The sequence below is a fragment of the Mustela lutreola genome, chromosome 14 (assembly GCF_030435805.1).
Source record: "Mustela lutreola isolate mMusLut2 chromosome 14, mMusLut2.pri, whole genome shotgun sequence".
In the NCBI taxonomy this organism is placed as follows: domain Eukaryota; kingdom Metazoa; phylum Chordata; class Mammalia; order Carnivora; family Mustelidae; genus Mustela; species Mustela lutreola.
This window is the reverse complement of record NC_081303.1, coordinates 46,730,182-46,751,587: the sequence shown is the minus strand read 5'-3', so window position 1 is coordinate 46,751,587 and position 21,406 is coordinate 46,730,182. Positions and strand designations below refer to the sequence as shown.

The 21,406-nt window shown below is 40.5% G+C and overlaps 1 protein-coding gene across 5 annotated transcripts in view; it reads right to left on the bottom strand.

Annotated features, from left to right (window-relative positions):
- CAMSAP2 (calmodulin regulated spectrin associated protein family member 2) overlaps positions 1 to 20,923 on the bottom strand; it is a 120,363-nt gene extending 99,440 nt beyond the window's left edge. For 3 of the 5 annotated variants that reach the window (XM_059146931.1, XM_059146932.1, XM_059146933.1), the window contains exon 1: positions 19,868 to 20,922. In XM_059146931.1, coding sequence (XP_059002914.1) covers positions 19,868 to 20,006 — 139 coding nt within the window. In that variant the 5' untranslated portion in view covers positions 20,007 to 20,922. Of the gene's footprint in view, positions 1 to 19,867 lie in introns of all 5 variants that reach the window. The other 2 variants (XM_059146930.1, XM_059146934.1) reach the window with 1 other exon arrangement.
- Between the last annotated feature and the right edge of the window lie 483 nt (positions 20,924 to 21,406).

Genomic DNA, 21,406 nt, shown 5'->3' with positions numbered 1-21,406 from the left:
GGCTCATGAGACTAAGCCCCACCTCAGTGGGGAGTCTGCTCAAAGATTTTCTCCCTCTGCCCCTACTCCCACACACATGCATACACGTGCCCTCTTTCTAAAATAAATAAATATATCTTTAAAAAATATTTTTTCATCAAACATTATTACAATAATGATTGCATTGATCATTTTATATACCATCATGGTTCTGGAGAAATTCAAGAAGTTAGAAATAATTCCCACCTTCAAGAAGTCAATAATTACAAGAAGACTAGACAGACAAATGAATTAAGCAATTCAGAAACAATGAATGAGTAGGCATCAAATGAAAGAAAATAATTGCTAAATGAACAATCGTTCTAAATGAACTGTTAAGTGCTTAAAAGTCCAAGCAAGCAGCATCACAGTGGGCTGAGATGACTTCTATGTTAAGAAAAAGGATAAAAGAATAGGCAGAATTTATTTAGCTAAAAAAATAAAAAATAAAGAGTATCTAAACAGAAGGGGAGAGCCAGGGAGAGAAAGAGAAGATGTGAAGAGACACCAAATTCAATAATCTGGGTGGAGGAAAGGGTTCATGTAAGAGTAAGCAGTAAAGCTGGAATGGGAGGCAAGGGATAAGACAAAAGTAGTATCTCTTTTAAAGATGCAGGCTTTATACAGTAGCAAGGAAATGCTTACTGTTTAAAAGGAGAAGAGTGACACATTAAGAATGATGTTGGGGGGGGGGTCGCCTGGGTGGCTCAGTTGGTTGAACACCTGACTTTGGCTCAGGTCATGACCTCAGGGTCCTGGGATGAGCCCCACGTCAGGCTCATCATTCAGAGGGGAGTCTGCTTCTCCCTCCGTTCTTCTCCCTGCTCAAATTCTCACTCGCACTCTCTCTCTAACAAATAAAATTAAAAAAAAAAAAAATAGAATGATGTTTGGGGATAATTAATCTGATCTTCAATACTGACAGTGGTGAAAATCAGACATAGACTATAAAGGTAAGGAAATGAAGTGTGAAAACCAAGAAGTAAAAGACATAAAGAATTACTTAATACAAACCCAAAAATACCCAGGAATAAAGCAAAGGGAGGGGGTGAAGATGGCAAAGACCGTTGGGCCTGGGTTACCTGGGAAACAGTGATAACATTAATAGAAAAAAGAAAATCAGAGGAAGCACTAATTCTGGAAGCAAGATCATAAACTCAGTTTTAGAAATGCTGATTTAAAATGACAGCAAAAATATCCAAAAAGCAGCGGGGGATATAGGACTCTGGAAAGAGGTCAAGAGTAGATATATCAATTTGGGATTCTCGTGAAATCTAAAAATATCATCCTCATTTAATAATTAAAAACACTTTTCCTCCTTCATAGCTACCTTAACCAATAGTGAGCCAGCCTTAAACTTAACAGCTGCCTCACCCCAGGTATAAACTACAGAATACAGTGTTGGTAAATTAAATTTAGTATCATAGGAACTATATAGAAGTTATTTAGTCGAACTCTAAAAGAGAAATTATTTAATTTTAAGATAATTATTATAAGATATAGGCCTAATGGAGTTTAATTTCCTGTAACAATAAAAAAACAGGTAACTTGGTATCTGAACATAAGCCATGCAAAGAAAAGTGACTGCTAATTTCCAGGATTACAAACTTCTCTCCCATACCTGTACATCCACCTAACAATCATTTATTGCTTTTATATCCATTCTCACACTGATCTTTTTAACAGCTTGGTAAAAGTGTTAGACAATCAGACAAAATGCAAATATATATTAGGAATTAGGAATATACTAATACTTACAAAGGACATTTATGTGTCAAGACACTGTCCTAAACATGCCTTCTATCATTCAATATTAACAATTCTCTTGCCCGCATTTTAAAGATAAGGAACCTAAGAAAGGCTATCTTGCCAAGGGCACATATTTGATAAATGCAGAGCCCTAGCTCAAAATCATCTGCTAAATATCTTAAAAAGTAACAATGGTTTGCCAGGATCACTAGGTTAGAAGGTGGAAGACATACAGCTGAGGGGCTATTTCCATTTTATTATGGCATACCTACAAAAGATATGAAAGTGCACATTTTAAAAAGATCCTAAAGCAGAAAGCAAAAAAAAAAAAAAAAAAAGGAAAGGAAAGGAACCATAACAAGCCAAAGAATGTTTCACAAATATGACCAAAAAAGAGGGCCTAAAACAGATTTTTCCACCCCCTAAAGAATGCAAAACTGCAGAGTAAGTATTACAAAATAGGTCACTTTCAAAAACAAGTCTTCAAGCACTAAACATGGCTTAAAACAAGACTTCATTTTGCCAACTATCCAAAACTCTTTTAAGTTTGAAATTGTATCACATTGTGAAACAAAATGAAAGCTGTAAGAGCATTTTAGAAAACAGACAAAAATCAAAGATAAGAGGTTTCACCCTCTCCCTCACCTCCAGAAGACAAAAGTTAAGAAATTAACCCGTAAGGAATGGATGAGTGAAACTCCACTCCTAAAATTGCAAAGGATAAGAGACAAGTTTTTCTTGTGTACCAGGACTTAAGCAGAACCTACCTTAATCATGTTATTATAAATCCTGACTAGATCTAAGTTTTGAAATTAACAATCACCTGAAATGCTTGAAGTACAAGTAAAGGGAGTAGACAGTGAATTACTCAAGGCAATTTTCTATAAAGATGGGTTAGTTAGTAGTTGCATACATATACCAGCAAATGATATACATTTCTTTAAAACAATGAAGGGTAGAGAGGTAAGAGGTGAATGCGTTTCAGAAATATCACCATGCTTGGTCATGAGAACACTGCCTTATTTTCTAAATCTAAAAAAAAATCTCTAAAATAATTACTGAGAAAGAACTAGTGAGTTTGAAAAATTCCAACTGAAAATAAGACATAAATCTTGAACTTGAAATTAACCAAGACATGAAATGGTCAATAACATGGAAAAAAACAATAGTACCAGTATCAGAGAAAGTTAGGAGTCATTTTTTATCTCTGAAAATGGAAATACTTTTTAAAACCCACTGTTGACAAAGATGTATCCTTATACATGACCAAAGGGCAAGGACCATATCTGTCTTATTCACCAGGATATAAATTCCCAATTCCTAACTTAATGCCTAGTACATGGTAAACACTCAATACATAGCTAATAAATGAATGAAAATGTTTTTATTTTTTAATTAACATATAATATATTATTTATTTCAGGGATACAGGTCTGTGATTCATCAGTCTTACACAATTCACAGCGCTCACCATAGCACATATGCTCCCCAATGTCCATCACCCAGCCACCCCATCATCCCACCCCCTTCCCCCGCAACAAACTTTAGTTTATTTTTTAAAAAAAAATTTTTTTTAGCCCTGTCCTAAAAGGACTCTAATATTTCAAACCTCCCCTGAACTCCCAGATTCTGTGCTAGTCATCCAAATTTATTCCTTGCACCTATCTTTAAAAACTCTAGGGGCGCCTGGGTGGCTCAGTGGGTTAAGCCTCTGCCTTCGGCGCAGGTCATAATCTCAGGGTCCTGAGATCAAGCCCTGCATCAGGCTCTCTGCTCAGCAGGGAGCCTGCTTCCCCCTTCTCTCTGCCTGCTGCTCTGCCTACTTGTGATCTCTCTCACTCTCTGTGTCAAATAAATAAATAAAATCTTAAAATACATACATATATACATACTTACCTCCCTAGTTATCTCCCTAGGCCACTCTTCTGCAAAGAAGTAAAACCTTCAAAACCAAACCTCTTTTCAGTTAACCTACATTCACTACCTTTAGGAGGCAGCACGATATAGTGGGGAAAACTGGGGCTTTTTGAAAGTACGGGCTTTGGATTTAAAAAGAGGAGTTTGAATTTTACCAGTTACCTGCTACAGGATTTTGAGTAATTAATTTCTCTGAGTTCAAGTTTCTCCATATTCTGCAGATATGACTCAGCCTCCTCCTTCTTCTACCCCATCTCCCCTCCCACAATGGCCCACTATGCTCCAGACATCCAAGTCTTTCTGTTGTGACAGCATGCCTAGTTTGTGCCTTTTGGCCTGTACACCAGCTCTTCCTTCTGCTTCTAATGTTCCTCCCTCTAACCTTCACGTATATAGCTCATTCCATTCTGATCTCAGCTAAACATTACCTCCTTAGATATACCTTCCCTGACCACCCATTCAGTAATCTTATTTTAATCCTCTCTGTAACAGTTAATACTACTCTATAATATGTATGTTTATTTCTGCCTCTTTCCACTACAATGTAACCTCAAGGAGAGGAGGATATTTCTCCATCCTGTGTCATTGGCACCTAAAACAGTGCCTGGAACATAGCAGGTACTCAAATGTTTACTAAAACAACATAAAGTACCTAACCATAGGGCTTTGCCTTCAAATGAGATGAACTCCCTCTACCCTTCTGCTTACAAAATGATGTATTAAGTGCTGTTCAGCATTCCTGAGCTTAAATTATCTCCTCCACTCCTCCCACTACCCTATGAGACTAAAGCACCTCTTCTGAGTCTCAGATCCTTGTAAGCCAGCTAGCCTACTCAACTCTTCACTTGGATGTCACAAAGAAACCCCAAATTCAAAATGCGTGCCAAGCTTTTCACTGACAAGGGGAGTTACAAATATAGGAAGGGACTAGAAATGAATTAGAAAGACTAGAATGAACTCTGGTGTTGGACTAAAATGCAAAGCATCATTATGAACACATGGTGTTTTATATCTGTCTATATAGAGAAAGAAATAGATGTACTTTATGTTATGTGTGTCTTCCCTAGCTCTGTCTGTGAACCCCCAGAAGGAATAAACCTAGCATCTATATCTTGGTTTCTCAAAGAAACCAAGGAAAGAAACAGCGATTTCCAGAGCTGGAGAAGACAAAGTACAAGAGGAGCTAAGAATGTCTTTGTATGTATGGGGCGGGGGGGCATGAGGGAGAGGTTTGTGCACATGTGCCAAAAAGAAAGAAAATGCCACCAAATGATGGGGCCATGTCAAGAGGACACAGGATCCAGAGGAAAGGCAATTCCACTGGCCAAATCTGGGACAATATGAACATCAAAATACATAATGATAATAAAGGATTATAACCCACTGAATTAACAAGAATCAATGACTCCATCCTGATATAAATGAAAAAGTAGCAAAAGAAAAACCTATTTCTTATTGTAGAACGTCAATTAATAAATGGGAAAAAATAGTAATAATCAATAGTAATAACTGACAAGCAAGAATCATTACTGTATGCTAAAATGGCAGATAAAAGTTCGACGAACAGGACATTTCAATTCTTCTCCCCATAAATTATCAACTCAAAATGGAATAATCTTATGGTGCAGAAACATGGCAGATACCACTTTAACCAACTGATCAAAGGTAACATCACCGGGCGCCTGGGTGGCTCAGTGGGTTAAGCCACTGCCTTCGGCTCAGGTCATGATCCCAGGGTCCTGGGATCGAGTCCCGCATCGGGCTCTCTGCTCAGCGGGGAGCCTGCTTCCTCCTCTCTCTCTCTGCCTGCCTCTCTGCCTACTTGTGATCTCTCTCTGTCAAACAGATAAATAAAATCTTTAAAAAAAAAAAAAAAAAAAAAAAAAAAACAAAGGTAACATCACCAATACCAAAACAAACATTATCTGTCTCCTGATACAATTTACTGAGGATATAGCATCTCTTCTGAGGTAATTCTGCCAGATCTGCCTAACTTTAATCCAGAAGACTCTTTAGACAAATCCAAATTGACATTCTATAAAATAACTGGTCTACTGTATTTATAAAACAAAAACTTTAATTTTTATTTTTTTATTCATTTGAGAGAGATACAGAGACAGAAAGCACAGGCAAAGGCAGAGGCAGAGGGAGAAGCAGACCCCGGCTGAGCTGGGAACCTGACTTGGAGCTCAATCCCAGGATCTGAAGATCATGACCTGAGCCAAAGGCAGACCCTTAACCATCTGAGCCACCCAGCTGCCCCTGTAAGACAAAAATTTTAATGAAAGAAAAAATCAAATTGTGGGCTCATACCTTATGGAGCATTAAGAGGAGAAATTTCCTACTTCTTTCCTCTCCCTCTGCCCCACCAACCTCCCTAACATCATTATATATTAGGGAAGATGTCAAGCTGTTCAATCTTAGGAAGAATGGAGGGTAAGGAAATCCCCTCTGGCTAAACATCTCTCCTCTGTGGCTGCCTAGATGCCAACTGTTTTGTCTCTAGGTGCCTCCCAGGCACTCTTGCCCAAGTCCCTGAGCAATGCAGGTATGGAGCTCTATAAGGGGGTGACAAGGGTATGTCTGTTGGTGGAAACAGGTGGTGATTGTAGCAGTGATGAGAGGGGGTGCAAGGGTGGGTCAGATGCCAAGGAAGGGAAGAAAGGGAAAGGAAAAGGACAAGAAAAAAGAAAGCCAAAGAAGATGGCAGGAGGAGGAGTGGGCTAGGAAATGGTCTCCAGTGTCTGGATTGCCAACAATCCTTGTCTGGGAGCAGGTAGGTCTCTGTGCGCTTTGTTTTTCTTCATAGTGTCTGGGTATTCTTGTTGGGACACTTTCAGCGCCAGCATCCATCCCAGGATCTCATCATCATCCCAATCATTCGGACCAAAGATAGAGGGGACAGCTGCTATATAAGAGCCCACACTCCAGAGCAGGGGATAAGAACGCAAGAGGGGAGGCAGCCCAGTCAGCCCCTGCAGAGAACTGGCTGGTTGTACTACAGAGTGAAGGAAGTTTGGCAAGAGCTAAGACAATGCCTAGGGAAGAATCCAGAGGGCCAGCCTCAGCATGCAGCTCAGGGTGCTCCATCTTTAAAAGTAGCAATATCATGAACAACAAAGACAGACCAAAGAACAATTCCAGTTTAAGGAGACTAAAGAGACAAGTCAACTAACTGCAATGCATTGATCCTGGAATGGATCTTGGAATGGGGCGGGGGAGGCAATAATGTCATTAAGACAATTGGCAAATTGGAATTTGGACTGTGGATTAGATAATATCATAGCAAAGTTAAGTTTCCTGATTTTTATAAATTTTATTGATATTATATAGAAGAAACGAATCCTTCATTTTAGGACACAGACTGGAATATTTAAGGGTAGGGAACACAATGTCTCTCATACATTCTCAAACAGTTCAGAAAATATTATGTATATATGCATGTACATATACATACATACACACGTGTTTATGTGGGAGGGTGAGAAAAAGAAAATGATAAATGGGACAAATTGTTAACAATTGGTAAATCTGGCTAAAGGGTACTCGGAAGTTCTTTGTACTACTGTTACATATTTGAAATTACACTGAAAGTTATGAAACCTCAAAATGTCCCAAATCAGTCTTTTTCCTTAAACCCGACCATCTTCCAGCATTCCCCACATCGATGAACGATACCACTATCCATCTAGTTGCACAAGCCAGAAACCTAGCAGTCATCAGTAATGCCTCCTTCCTACTCAGCCCTCAGATAAAATCCATCCCCTTCCCACAGTGTCAACTCACATCTCCCAGGGTCCAGGCTATCGGTGCTTCTCATGTGAATTACCTTATTTACTCCTCATCGCCTTCACACATCCACTCCTGTCCCTATTTCAAACCATACTCTCCTACAGCCAGAATTTGCTTATTTGCCATAGCAAATTTGATGTTACACACCACCATGGAACCTTTGGGTTTTCAAAGACCTTCAGCACCTTCAGGGATTAAAATCCTCAGGGCACCTGGGTAGCTCAGCTGGTTAAGTGCCTGCCTTCAGCTCAGGTCATGATCCTAGGGTCCTGGGATCGAGCTCCAAGTCCGGTTCCCAGCTCAGCCGGGGTCTGCTTCTCCGTCTGCCTCTGCCTTTGCCTGTGCCACTGCCCCTCCCCTGCTTCTGCATTCTCCCTCTAATAAATCCTTTTTAAAAAATGGATTAAAATCCTCCCTCGGACCTTAGAAGGAGGAAGTAATCCTGTCCCTACCCACCACTTTGTATTAGGCATCCCTGCTAGCCACATTCAGTTCCTAACAATCACACACCCTTTCAATACAGAACCTTTGCCTTTGTACATTCTGGTCACTACTGAGAATGGTTTTCTCCCCATTCTTTACCCTTTCAGTTTCTGGGGGGCCAGTGATCCACTCAGTTTCGTGCAATTCCCATCCCCAATGAAAGGAAGAACATACTATTTGTCCTTCCTTCCCTGTATCTCAGTGTAATGTACTGTTACTTTCTATTCTATTCAATTATAAAAGAGTAAGTTTGTGGTTTTTAAAATATAGGTGAAAGTATAGATAAGCACTAGTAAGCAAGAAGTTTGTTAAACACAGAATCCAAAGAATGTGTTAAATAAAAGGAAGTGGTTAATGTGTATGTTAAACATAAAGGAATGAAAAAAACCCCAAAAGATACCTAATATTCATGAGGTATCTAGGCACTTAATATCCATGACATATTGAATATGTATAAGACTAAACAAACAAGAGGCAGTGAACATTAAATATACATGAATACTTAATATCTGTTGAGACCTTAATGTGGCCACCCACTGGTGACACCCATTCTGGCCTATCTGTCCCCTGACCAAGCAACACAAAACCCATTGCTATTCATCAGGCTTATGGGTAAGCTACAGCTGTGGCAGACATGCTTGTTCCTGGTGTCTCTCTGATACAAGTGTGTATCACTGGCCTATGTGTCACTATGGGCCTCCTTGTTCAAACTTCAACTCCAGTCTTGTGACCATACCATCATCATTAGGGAAGGCTAATGTAGCAGAAAGAGATGGACATAAAAACACTGTACACTGCAGGATTCAGGGAGCACAGTTCTTTCTCCCTGCTTGCGTTCTACCCTAAATATGTTAACTTACCTCATCTTTTTCTCCTTGCTTCTCACTGTAATTTGATTTAACAAACCATATGATTTAAGCATTTTAAATCATATGAGCCCTTTTATATGTGAGCCCTTCTTTTTCTGTGACCTCTGGAGTAGTTTGCCTGGTAGTACACTTGAAGGCTACCATTCATTAAGGTAATTTCCCACATAGAATAACCATATACTTGACAAAGAAAAGTTTCTTTTCTTTTTTTTTTTTTAAGATTTTATTTATTTGACAGACAGAGATCACAAGTAGGCAGAGAGGCAGGCAGAGAGAGGAAGGTAAGCAGGCTCCCTGTTGAGCAGAGAGCCCGATGCGGGGCTCGATCCCACGACCCTGAGACCATGACCTGAGCCGAAGGCAGAGGCTTAACCACTGAGCCACCAGGTGCCCCAAGAAAAGTTTCTTTTTAAAGGAGCTTTCCAGCTAATAAATGAAATCATGACAGTCAGAGAGTTAACTAGACATTAAGGGCCTCCTGGTAGAAATATGTACCACGTGTGAAGTATGCCAAAAAAGAAATAAATAAACTTCAATCTGTACAATCCTATAGACTTAACTGCCAACTTATAAGAAACCTACTAAATAATACCAGAGAGATCCAGACTACAGGAAATTTTAAAGGACACTCTGTAAATACTCTCTCCAGTAAATAAAGGCAAGCAAGACAAAATGAGATGTAGGAGAAGCCTATATATTTAAAAAAAAAAACAAAAAACACACTTAGACTTATCAACCAATTATAAAATATGACCCTTATTTGGATACTGACTGGAACAAGTGAACTATAAAACAAAATAAATAAATAAAAACAAAGATTCATGTGACAATCCGAGAAATCCTAACACTGATGATACAGAGTGCTGTGACAGACAGTGCTGTGATGATGGCAGTACCGTGGTTATGTTTAAAAAAAGAGTTCCTGACTTTGAAGATATAAACTAATATATTTATAGATGAAATGATACAATGTCTGGGATTTGTTTCAAATAGTCAGTGTGGCTAGAAAAAAATCAGTGTAACTGATAAATCAAGATTGGCTATGAGTTGATGGTCATGGGGGTTGGATAAAGAGTACATAAAAGTTTATTGTCACTGCACATATTTGGTATCTTCTAAAGAGAAAGAAAAAAGAGAATACAGAACGTCCATTCAGTGATTAGGAAAGAGCTCTGAATACTGTGATATGTGGATGTGAGGCCTACACCTACCACAGCCATTTGCTTCCACAGAGAGAGGACCGTGGGAGAATGAAACTCACACAAGAAGGGCAGAGCTAGGGAATCACTAAGAAATAGAACTGGATCCTTGATCAAATCAGATCAAAAGCTCATCCTGCCTCAGAACTTTTTCAGTTATGTAAGCCAATAAATCCTCTGTCCTATAAGCCAATTTGAGAGGGATTTTCTGCTACGACAAGTGAAGATACTTTGACATGGTCTTCCATTAACTCTCAACCTACTCTGGTCATGGTTCTGCCTCTACATTCCCCTCAATATGTTCTCAGCCACGTCAACAATAATTTCATCATTGCTAAATCTGACAGTTTTATTATGAGACTTCCTGCTCAGCTATACCTTATTCTCCTCCATCTCAATGATCTCTTCCCTGTGCTTGAGATTCTACACTTGCCTGGCTTACTTTTGTCCTCTCTGGCTTCTCTCAGTCTGGCTCCTTTGATGGTTCTCCTGTCTTGGGTCCCCTTCTCTCTCCTCCATACCTTCCCTCAAAGTGACTGGCAATTACTCACTTTTTTTTATAACCACTTATGTGTATCATCCCAGAGGTCTTCTAAATTCGACATATGAATTTTCAAGGGACTAATGCACACACCACCATTTTAGATATTCCTCAAATTCAATGCTGTCCTCTCCCACATACATACACATAACTCTCTTCCATATACACAACTCTCTTCCACATGGCTCTCTTCTACTGTGCCCTTTCTCAGTAAACAGAAGCAATCTCAACACTCCCCCACTCTCATCTTTCTTCCACATGTCCAATCAGTTACCAAGTCTGAACATTTACATTCATCCCCTTTTTCCATATCCACTGCCACCATCCAAATTCAAGGTGTTACCATCTCCCACCTGGACTATAGCTTCCTAAATATTTCCTTCTTTGTAACTCTTGGTCTCCCTCCAGTACATTTTCTACTTCCAAGAAATACTTTTTTTTTTTAATGTGGTAAAATATACATAACATACAATTTACCTTTTTAATTTTTTTAAAGGATCTTATTTATTTATTTGACAGAGAGATAGACAGCACAAGTAGGCATAGTGGCAGGCAGAGGGAGAGGGAGAAGCAGGCTCTCCGGTGAGCAGGGAGCCTGATGTGGGGCTCGATCCTGGATACTGAGATCATGACCCGAGCCGAAGGCAGACACTCAACTGACTGAGCCACCCAGGCACCCCCCTTTTTAATTTTTTTTTAAGAGTTTAGAAAGAGAAGGCTGCCTGCCTAGCTCAGTCGGTTTGAGCATCTGCCTTCAGCTCAGGTTATGATCCCAGTCCCACACTGCCTCGGGCTCCTTGCTGGGCAGGAAGTCTGCATCTCCCTCTGCCTGCCACTCCCCCTGCTTGTGCTTTCTCTCTCTCTCTCCCGCTATGACAAATGAATAAAATCTTTAAAAAAAAGGTTGAGAGAGACAGTGTTGGGGGTAGGGGGAGCAGACGAAGAGGGACAGAGAGAATCTTACATTTGATCTCATCTCACAACCCTGAGCCAAAACCGAGAGTCAGATGCTTCACCAACTGAGTCACCCAGATCCCCCCGCCACCAAATTTAATCATTTTTAATGTACTCCAAGAGCTCTTTTTAAAAACAGGTTTCTGATGATGTCACCTAACTTAAAACAAACTGAGTAGCTCTGGGTCCAGATAAGAAGATTTTTCCTAGATCAATTCTCTTATACCTTTTGAGTTTTCAATCTGTGCCTGTCTCACCTCTTCAAAAAATATTTTTGTGTCAAAAAGTAAGTTTTCAAGATCTTATAATCAAAATTTCTAGTATCTACTTAAAAAAAAGGAGGTCGCTAGAAAAAGAATTATTTCTGCTGTTTCAAAATTTGTTACATTACAAAGTTCTACAAAACTATGAATTAGAGAAAAATTAACAAGGTCAGCAATTCCTTTATTAGAATATCATCAAAAAAGAGAAGGGAAAACAAGAAGACAGCTGAAAAAGAGAATCTTGAGAGTAGTAGGAAATGCCAGCAGAAAAAAATAAAGCAATCTACAGTTGACTATCAAACAAACCAGGGGGTTAGGAGTGCCAACTCCATGCCCCAAGCAGTCAAAAACCCGCATATAACTTCTGCCTCCCCAAAAACCTGACTCTTAATAGTCTACTGTCAACCCGACGCCTTACTGATAACATAGACAGTTGATAACACATTTTGCATGTTATATTTATTATATACTGTATTCTCACAATTATACCTAACTTTCCTTAATTTTTTTCACCACTTCCAGGCTACACGGTTCATCTACAAGCTTTTTCAAATGATCATATACTTCAAAAAAATGATTCAATATATTTCTTGGGGGAAAAAAAAGTGTATACATGGATCCATGCAGTTCAAATTCATGTTGTTCACGGGTCAACTGTACTTTGAAACTTAACATTTGTTAAGGACAAATGTCTTTTAAAATATTTTAAAAGTTTTATCAAATGTCTTTTATTCCAAGAGCCTGAAGTACTTAGAATCTGCATACAATTCTTACTTTAGAGACAGAAAATGGTGTGAAGGAAAGAGCACATTCAAAATAACTTTTGAAGATCAAACACATACATTCCCAGGAGCCTAGGTTTGTGAAATATGGAGCAGGGAGATTAAAGGATATTTCTATTAACTGAAATTCCATCTCTTTATCTAAAGAAAATAGGACAGAGATACTTAATAAACCTTACTAGGCATAACACAGCAGAGTACAGCTGTAAGGATTACAGACAGAGCTCAGTGGCCTCTCTATTACTATATGCCTAGTCTCTGTCTTATGTTGTCTAGTTTGTAGTGAAAAATATTTTGAAATTATTGTAAGAAACATAACCCCATTCTACAAAGGTAAACAGAATATCTAAAGGTGGTCAAAGTGTGAGACTGAATTCTAACACTCTGCAATTTATTTTTTTTCTACAGAACTCAAAGCAGTGTATAAATGTTTATTATCACAACTCTTCAGCAAGTAGGGGAACGAAGAGTACTTCAAGAAAATGCCCCAGAAAATAAAAAGAAGCAAATAGTAATAGGAGAACTGGAAAGATACTACTGCATAGGACTTAAATCTAAAATATTATATTGATGAAGAGTCAACATTTAAAAAGGGAAAACTGTGCAAAGCTTAGAATGGAAAGTGCTAAGTGTCATAAATGAAAACAACTGTTATCTGAGCTAAAGCACCAAGCCTGTCACTATTAATAAATGTGTAATTATTTAAGTATTAGTATTTGTAATTTACCTATCACAAAGGTCCAATAGCTAGTCTACATGGAAAACTAGATTCGCTGGGGATGGGGGGAGACTCTGAAATGACACACCAAGGTTAAATATATTTTCTATCCCTGTACTAATTTATCAAATAAAAGAAAGATTTAATATACTTTCAAATTCTGCAAAACAAATTTAAGACTTATATTTGAAAGGTTTCCATGTGTTCTTAACTATACTATAACTGTAATGAACTAGAGAAAGCATATAATATAAAGGTTAAAATACAAATTTTAGTATCATAAAGGATTAGACTCCAATTGTGGTTCCACCACTTATAATCACAAGCTGGATGATAAAGCCAAGTTATTTAAACCCTCTGTTTCCTCATTAACAAAAAGAGCAAACTACCCAATTTCCTGAATTCTTATCTTCCATTTGAAGACGTCTGAAATCAGAATGTGTTCTTAAAATCAACTTGGACTTTAATGTACAAAAACCTTTTTAAAATTGCAGGTGAATCTTATAATCTTCAGAGCAATGGTTCTCAAGCTGAGGTCATTTTGCCCCCCAGGAGACAGAGGCAAGGTCCAGAGACATTCTTGGTTGTCACAGCTGGAGTGGAAGTGAGGGTGGAGAACACTGTCAGCTAGTGAGTAGAGGCCAGGGATGCTGCCAAAATCCTACAATGTAGAGCATGGCCCTCCACAACAAATTGGCCAGCCAATTGTTCTGTGGTTGGAAATCTTGCTTTAGAGTTACAATGGAAGAAATAAAATGGTATACACTTTAATAGGATGTTCTTGGAATTTAAAAAGCCTGACAATTAAAAAATGTTCAAAACTGTACTTAGCACAAAGTATGTGTTCAATAAATTCATCATAGCAGGTTTTTAAAAAAAATCCAATGTGCTTAGAGTAATTTATCTACAAAATAATTGCCAAATTCCTTAAACTGGCTCTTCAAACAACAGTGTTCCAATTTACCTTTCAAGCTGGATCCCCCACTATTTCATTACATAAGCCTCCTTATGGTCTATTGTTCCACTAACACTACCCTGGTTTCAAAACTCCATGCCCGCACACATACTATCTCCTCCGCCTACAATGCCTACTTCCCATTCAGCTGGACTCCCTTCAGGGTCATCTAACTACCACCTCCACTTCAGAGGTCTTCCTTCTCAGTTCACTGAGGCTGAGAGTGTCCTCTCTCCATCTGCTACTTCTCCCTCCCTCTGCATGTCACGTCCCAGTCACATGGCTCTTATACATTTCCTGAACTCTACTATAGTTACACATGTATCACATCTCCCTTACTAGAGCATAAATTCTTAAAAGAATGGCATGGTTTAAACACCTGCAGGGGGGGCCTGGCTGGCTCGATCAGAAGAGCATGCAACTCTTGATCTTAGGATTGACAGTGTGACACCACGTTGGGTGTAGAGATTACTTAAAAAAAATAAAATAAAATCTTCTAAAAAAATAAAAATAAAATAAAACCCTGTAGTGTTTGACACTGTTAATAAGACCACCCCCTTGAAATTTTTCCTTCCAGGGCCTCAGTATTATTAAACTTTCTTAATTCCCTTCCTAAGTCTCTGACCACTTCTAATTCTGCCTCCTTTCTCCCCAGGGCTCCCCCGAAAACATTGTTAAGTATTCACTACCCTAAATTCTGGCATCCTCACAGCTACTACAATTTCAGTTGCATATGATGCACAGAAGACTCTGTGCATATTATTTCTAGCCTCAACTTCCCAACTATACTATATACCTACATTTTTTAGCTATCGACATCATTAAGTTTCTCAGATTAGATATTTGGTCAAAATGCATCATATTCAAGGCTCCAAAACAAAGCTGACTTCCCATTACAACGTGCTGCTTTCTCTATCTCTGCCAATGGCACAGTGATTCATCCTCCCAGTCACTAAGTCTCAAAACATCAGGTAACCTCATCCTACTTAAAACCTCAGGTGACCTCATCCTTTTATATATTACCTTTTTATTTCAACTATTTCCCACGTACCCCAAATTCAGTCATTTAGAAACATGAGGGATTATAACTCTGCAACATTTTTTCTATCTTTAGCCTGTTTTCCATTAATTTCACTTCTCCTCATATAGGACAGTGGTTAACAGAATAGACTGAAGTCAGATTTCCCAAGTTCAGATCCCAGCTCCATAAACTGAGTGGTTCTGGATGAGTTCCTAAACCTCTGAGCTTCATTCTCCTCATCAGTAACATAGGAATGATTAATAGTTTCTACCTCTTAATGCTGTCACAAGAATTAAAATCATATGACATGCAAAGTGCTTGATACACAGCAAGTACTTAATAAATATTAGCAGCTTTATTCTCATTTCCACTCTACAATAAGCTTTCTTGATATCTTGCTTGAACTCCCAAACTTGCCTCTCTGCTATTGGTCTTTCTTACCCACAATGCTACCCATTGTCATCACAACTTTCCCACATGCCTAAGTCAGAGCTAACATAGGATTTTAACAGCAAAATGTATTCAGACCTACAAAGAAATGTAACAAGGTATATTTATAATAGAAAATGGTATGAAGAGGAGAATGATATAAAGAAAAAAAAAAGAAGAAGAATAGTTGATAAAGTTGAAATGATAAACTAATACTGGGAAGTTGGCCTTAAATTCCATGTTAAGAACTCCAAATTCAAGAAATTCATAAAGAGGTTTTGTACCCACCATTTTCCCTACAAGATTTAAAGGAACAGAACACTGAAAGCAAACTCAGCAATATCACTGCTTAAATGGGTTAAGCTGTTCAAATACAGTAGAGACAATGTAGCTTAACTTCCTCTTTTGCAATGTGCTTCAAGTAATGAGCATCTGTTTATTAAAATTCATCTAAACAAACTTATTCTTCATTTGATCAAAACTGTTATCTGCATTCTTCTACAAAATAAGCTATTAAGATTTGGGCTATTTGGAATATTTTTAGTGTAATGAGAAGAACATGACTCAAAGCTTCCGATGTAAGACTTTGAATAAAGTAAACGTTTTATCTGCTTTCTAGGTATTGCAATATTAGTGCTTTATTTCTTTTTCACGGTTCAATAACTTCATTCTACACCCATCATTAATTTCTAGCTATCATTTTTTTTTGAAGGATTATTATTTAAGAGAAAGATAAAGAGCAACTGCACCACAAGCAGGGGGAGGAACAGAGGAAGAGGAAGACAAGCAGACTGCCTGCCTCCTGAGTGGGGAGCCCTAGGCGCAGGACTTTGTCCCAGGATCCTGAGATCATGATCCGAGCTGAAATCAGGATTCAGAAGCCCAACTGAATGAGCCACTCAGGCACCCCACTAAAATCACTTCTTTAACGATGATATATAGGGTCTTCAGGTATTGATTTAGTCATTTTTCTCTAAGAAACTTTCTAATTTTTGATATATTGAAAAGTAGTAAACTTTAGAAGTGTATGTGTTGGAAAAGTCATTTAAAGTGATAGGTAAGGGGCGCAGTCAACTGGGCTTCTGACTCGTGATTTCGGTTCAGGACATGATCTCAGAGTCCTGGGATCGAGCCCTTCATGGAACCCTGCACCCAGCAAGGAGTCTGCTTAGGATTCTCTCTCTCCCACTGCCCCTCCCCCTGCTTCATGAGCTCTCCAACTCTCTCAAATACATAAATAAATCTTTTAAGTGATTTTAGTAAATCAAAACTTAAAGTTGGGCTATTTTTTTTAATTGTCTATTAACACTTGCTGCTTAAGTGTCTACAGCAAATGAAGAATATTTACATCAAAAGAAACGAAACCTTACTTTTTCTCTATTCACTCCATATAAATGTGGAGTGAATAGAACAACCTTTGAAAGGTTGTTGATTAAAGAATAAAATGCACAAACATAACATTCTCAATAATGTATTGAGTTTTGTTACTAAGTTACCCTCTTAAGGTCTTCTAAGTTTGGTTCTCATCGCATTTATGATCTTTTTATCCAGTCCAACTGTTGCCAAAGCAAATGTAACCAAGTGCCAACAATACTCATCTAAACCATCCAAGAGTGTGTTAAGATCTGCCCACTCAGGGCGCCTTCGTGGCTCAGCGGGTTAAAGCCTCTGCCTTCGGCTCAGGTCATGATCCCAGGGTCCTGGGATCAAGCCCCAAATGGGCCTCTCTGCTCAGCAAGAAACCTGCTTCTCCCTCCCTCTCTGCCTGTCAAATAAATAAAATCTTTAAAAAAAAAAAAAAAAAAAAGATCTGCCCACTTTTTAAAGAAAATAAATAAATAAATAAGACTTCTAACAGGTACTATATGCACATTTTTCACACTCTGCAGAGTGGTGTAAAGAGCAAAGACCTCAGAGTCATAAAGACCTGAGCTGGCATGCAGAATTCACCACCTGCCAGATGTTTCACCTTAAACAAATTAATAGCTCTGAACCTGTTCGCTCATCTGCAAAATGAGAATAGTATCTTCCTCGAGGGTTGTTGCAGGAATAAATGAAGCAATGTATTTAAAGAACTGAGTATATAGCAGGTATGCCCTGCCTCCACCAATGCCATATCCCTGGGAGTCAGTCAAGTGAAAACATATCTCTGCCCTTACTAAAAGTGTGATAGTAGTAAAGTTGTTTAACCTCCCTGTGCCCTGGGGGAAATGGGGAACAAACTACGAATATCACAAAGTTGCTATGAATCTCTAACGTACAATATAATGCCAAGCATCTAGCACAGCACCCAGCACACGGCAGATTCCACTGATACTAGATTCCTTTCACTTCCTTTCTTCTTCAATGGTGTTCAATATGTGTTCCTCACCAAGTGGTCCGGAATCTAGCGAACTTGCCTGACACAAATCCAGAAAGTAGGCCATTTTCTGGTTAGTAGCCTTTGTGAATCAAGGGCAACATTTTGACATCTTGTACTATAAGCATCCTCTCAGTTTCAGAAGGAAAGAAAATATTTCTGTTGTTCCCTCTTCCTTCCATTTTGTACACACTGCTTTTCCATGTAGGTCATTACATAAATTACCCTCTATCTTTTCTAAATACTTAAATAGCTTCATTTCTCCTCCAAATGGATATTAGCTTCAGCATGCTGCGTATATTAAAACCAAAATACATCTCTTACTCTCACTGCTGGTATCAATGCTGCCAGAAAATAAAAACACACTGACACTTCAAGCTTCCTCCTATGTGTTACTCCACACATTTAGTTCCAAATAAATCTTTAAAATGTAAATTATCTCAAAATGAGTTTTAATTATACTTACTCCTAATGCCGGTTTTAAGACCTTAATATCTACTTCAATATCAAAGTACAAGAATTTAAATAAAACAAAAGTTGTCATAAACATAAAATCACGTTAAAGTTTCCCTCAAACTAATGCAAATAATCTTCCAAACACTGAGATTCATTTGCTAGTTAACTAACATGTGCAGCTCTGAAAACATTGTTATGGTGTTTGAGAATCAATTAAACCATTAACTCCCATATTTTCAGTCTTCATAGTGGAAAGAAGCCATTCTCCTCCCACAAACAACAACATAAAAAAAAAAAAAAAAAAAAAAAAAAAAAAAAAAAAAAACCACCTTACATTTAACATCTGGAGAAAAGTCTGCAAATACTAAGAAACTTTTTTACAAATATTTTACACATCTAAAATTTATTATACAGGGCACAGAAATCTTACAAAATGATTCTTAAAGTTACCAGACAAAATTTCCTTACACCAGCATCTTTCTATGAAAAGCTCTCTAATTTTTTTCAGAGCTCTACAACATGGGCTCCGAAAGCAAACGCTAAGGAATTACAACAGGAGGCCCTTTTCCTGTTATTTTGCAAAGACTGGGTAACGGAGAGAATGTTTAATTGCCACTGCACTGTACAATCTGTGTCAACAGCACATGCTCTCAAAAAAAACTCTATTTAAAAAAAAAAAATCCCATAGTAGGCCCTGTTTGTTTCTCTTAATTTATGAGGCCAAAATACGTCTGGCAAAAGGAATAGGTCTCACTGATAATAGGAAATGACAATGGCACCTCACAATCAGCAAGCTAAATATTAGTTTTAAATAAATGGTTTACTAGAGCCTAGAATGTGTATGTGTATGGAAAGGATGATACAGGCTTTAAGAATGACAACCAAAACGAACCCTGTCCTTCGACACAGGCCACCTTACATTCCACGGAGTCTCAACAGCAGCCATCATTACAAATGTCAAAATCAATACAGTACTATGTGCCATTCACCGCCTTCCAATAATAAAGAGACCAACTCAAATTTCTTGGTGGTGTAATCACAATTATGACTGAGGGGGAAATGTATGAGGAAAATACCACAAAATAAAACTACCCTAGGTAAAAACGTAATAAAATAGCTCCCTGGAAAAAGAAAACCCGTTTTGCTCTCCAATGAAAGAAATCCGGGTAAATCCCACCTAAGCAAGGGCACTTGATTTAAGACCAAAGCTGCTTTATTTCTCTCTTCTTTCTTATCTTCCCAGTCCCCCATCATCTTCCTGAACCTGTTCGAGAAGACACGGAGCGGGGATCCGATGATGGGAAACAAAAAACCGGCCTGTGTACGTCCTGAGGAAGAAGAGGGAAGGAAGACACCACTTACCTGTTCCAAAGGCTTTGGCCACCAGCCAGGCCAGATTGCAGGCGATTTTGGCCCTGGAGAAATCATAGTGGTCGAAGGGCTTGATGGCTGGAACAATGAAAGTCTTTCTCATCTCCCGGGGGTCTGCAGCATCCCCCATCTTTCACGGCGGCTCCTCGGGATGTCCGGGCTCTCACCTTCACATGGTGTGGCCTCGCCGCCGCGGGGGTCGGGACGGGGGAGGGAAGGGGAGGGAAAAGCTCAAACCATCGGGGCCGGGGCGAGGCCCGCCCGGGCGGCGACCGGGGAGGAGAAGCTCAGCTGTCCGCGCCGCGAGCCTGCCGCCTCCCGCGGGAGCCGCCGCCGCTCTTCCCGGGCATAGGAATGTGACGGCGCAGCGTCCGTCCGTCCGTCCGTCCGTCCGCCCCGCGCCGGCGCCCGGCCGAGCCACCCGCCCCGCGAGCGCGCGTGTGAGCGAGGCCGCCTCCCCTTTGTCTCCGTTTAGTCACACGGGCTTGGGGGGAGGGGGAGGCTGGAAGGGCCCGGAATTTTAAGGGGGGGGGGGGGAAGCTTTAACAATCACGTTGTGGAAAATGTCCCCGCCATCGCGGTGCCCGCACGCCCCCGCCTCCCGCTTCCCTTCCCTCGGAGCGGGGAGACCCCCTCAGGCCCCCGCGAGTCAAGGGACGAGCCAGGCGCGCGGGACGGGGGCTCCCTCGGTCCCCCGGCGCAGCCGGGTCGGGGGCCGCCGGAGACCGAGCGCAGGAAAACGTCAAAATCACTGCGGCTCCCAGGCCGCCGGCGGCCCGGCCCCTCCTCCGCGCTCCCCTCCCGTCGCCGTCGCCTCCTTCTCCGGCCGCCGTCGCTGCCGCCGCCTCCCGGACCTTCCTCCCAGCGGACGGCGAAGGCAGCGGCCCGTCAGAGGCCGTAAATCCCACGCTCTCGGTCCTGCCCTTATCAGTCCTGCCCTGGTATTTTTCCCCCCTTGCGCCGCCCGGCTCGGTCGCTCCCCGTCAGCCGCCGCCGCCGCTGCGGTTTTCCGGCTGCCGCACTGGAGGGAGTGAGCAGATGCGGGCAGTGAGCATGCGCGCCGGCGCCGCTCCGGCCTGCGCCCCCGCCCGGCTTCCCTCCGGCCGCCAAGATCGCGGCCGCCCGCCGGGCCCTCTGAGCATGCCCGGCCTCGCTCCCCGCCCGCGCCCAGGCTTCGGTGCGGCTGTTTTTTAATCATCACTTAGGCGTGCTCGCCTGAGTGGACATCCTCCTCGTCCCTGGCGTTCGGCTGCTGCAGCTCACACTGCTGGAAGGGGAAAGGGAAGGGAGGGAGCGGAGGGAAGGGCCTAGCGATAGCTCGCGTATTTCAGCGACCCAGTGGTTAAGCAGAGAGAACCGATATTTATAAAAATGCTTTGCTGTGGGACACACACTTTGCTGCAAGGCTGGTGTGCATAAAGCCTACTTAGAACTCGAAGTAACTGTAAGGGTTAGGTGTTATCGCTGATTGACCACAAAATTAGATGAATTGAGTTGATTGAGTCACACCTAGAGCCTCAACCCGGACTG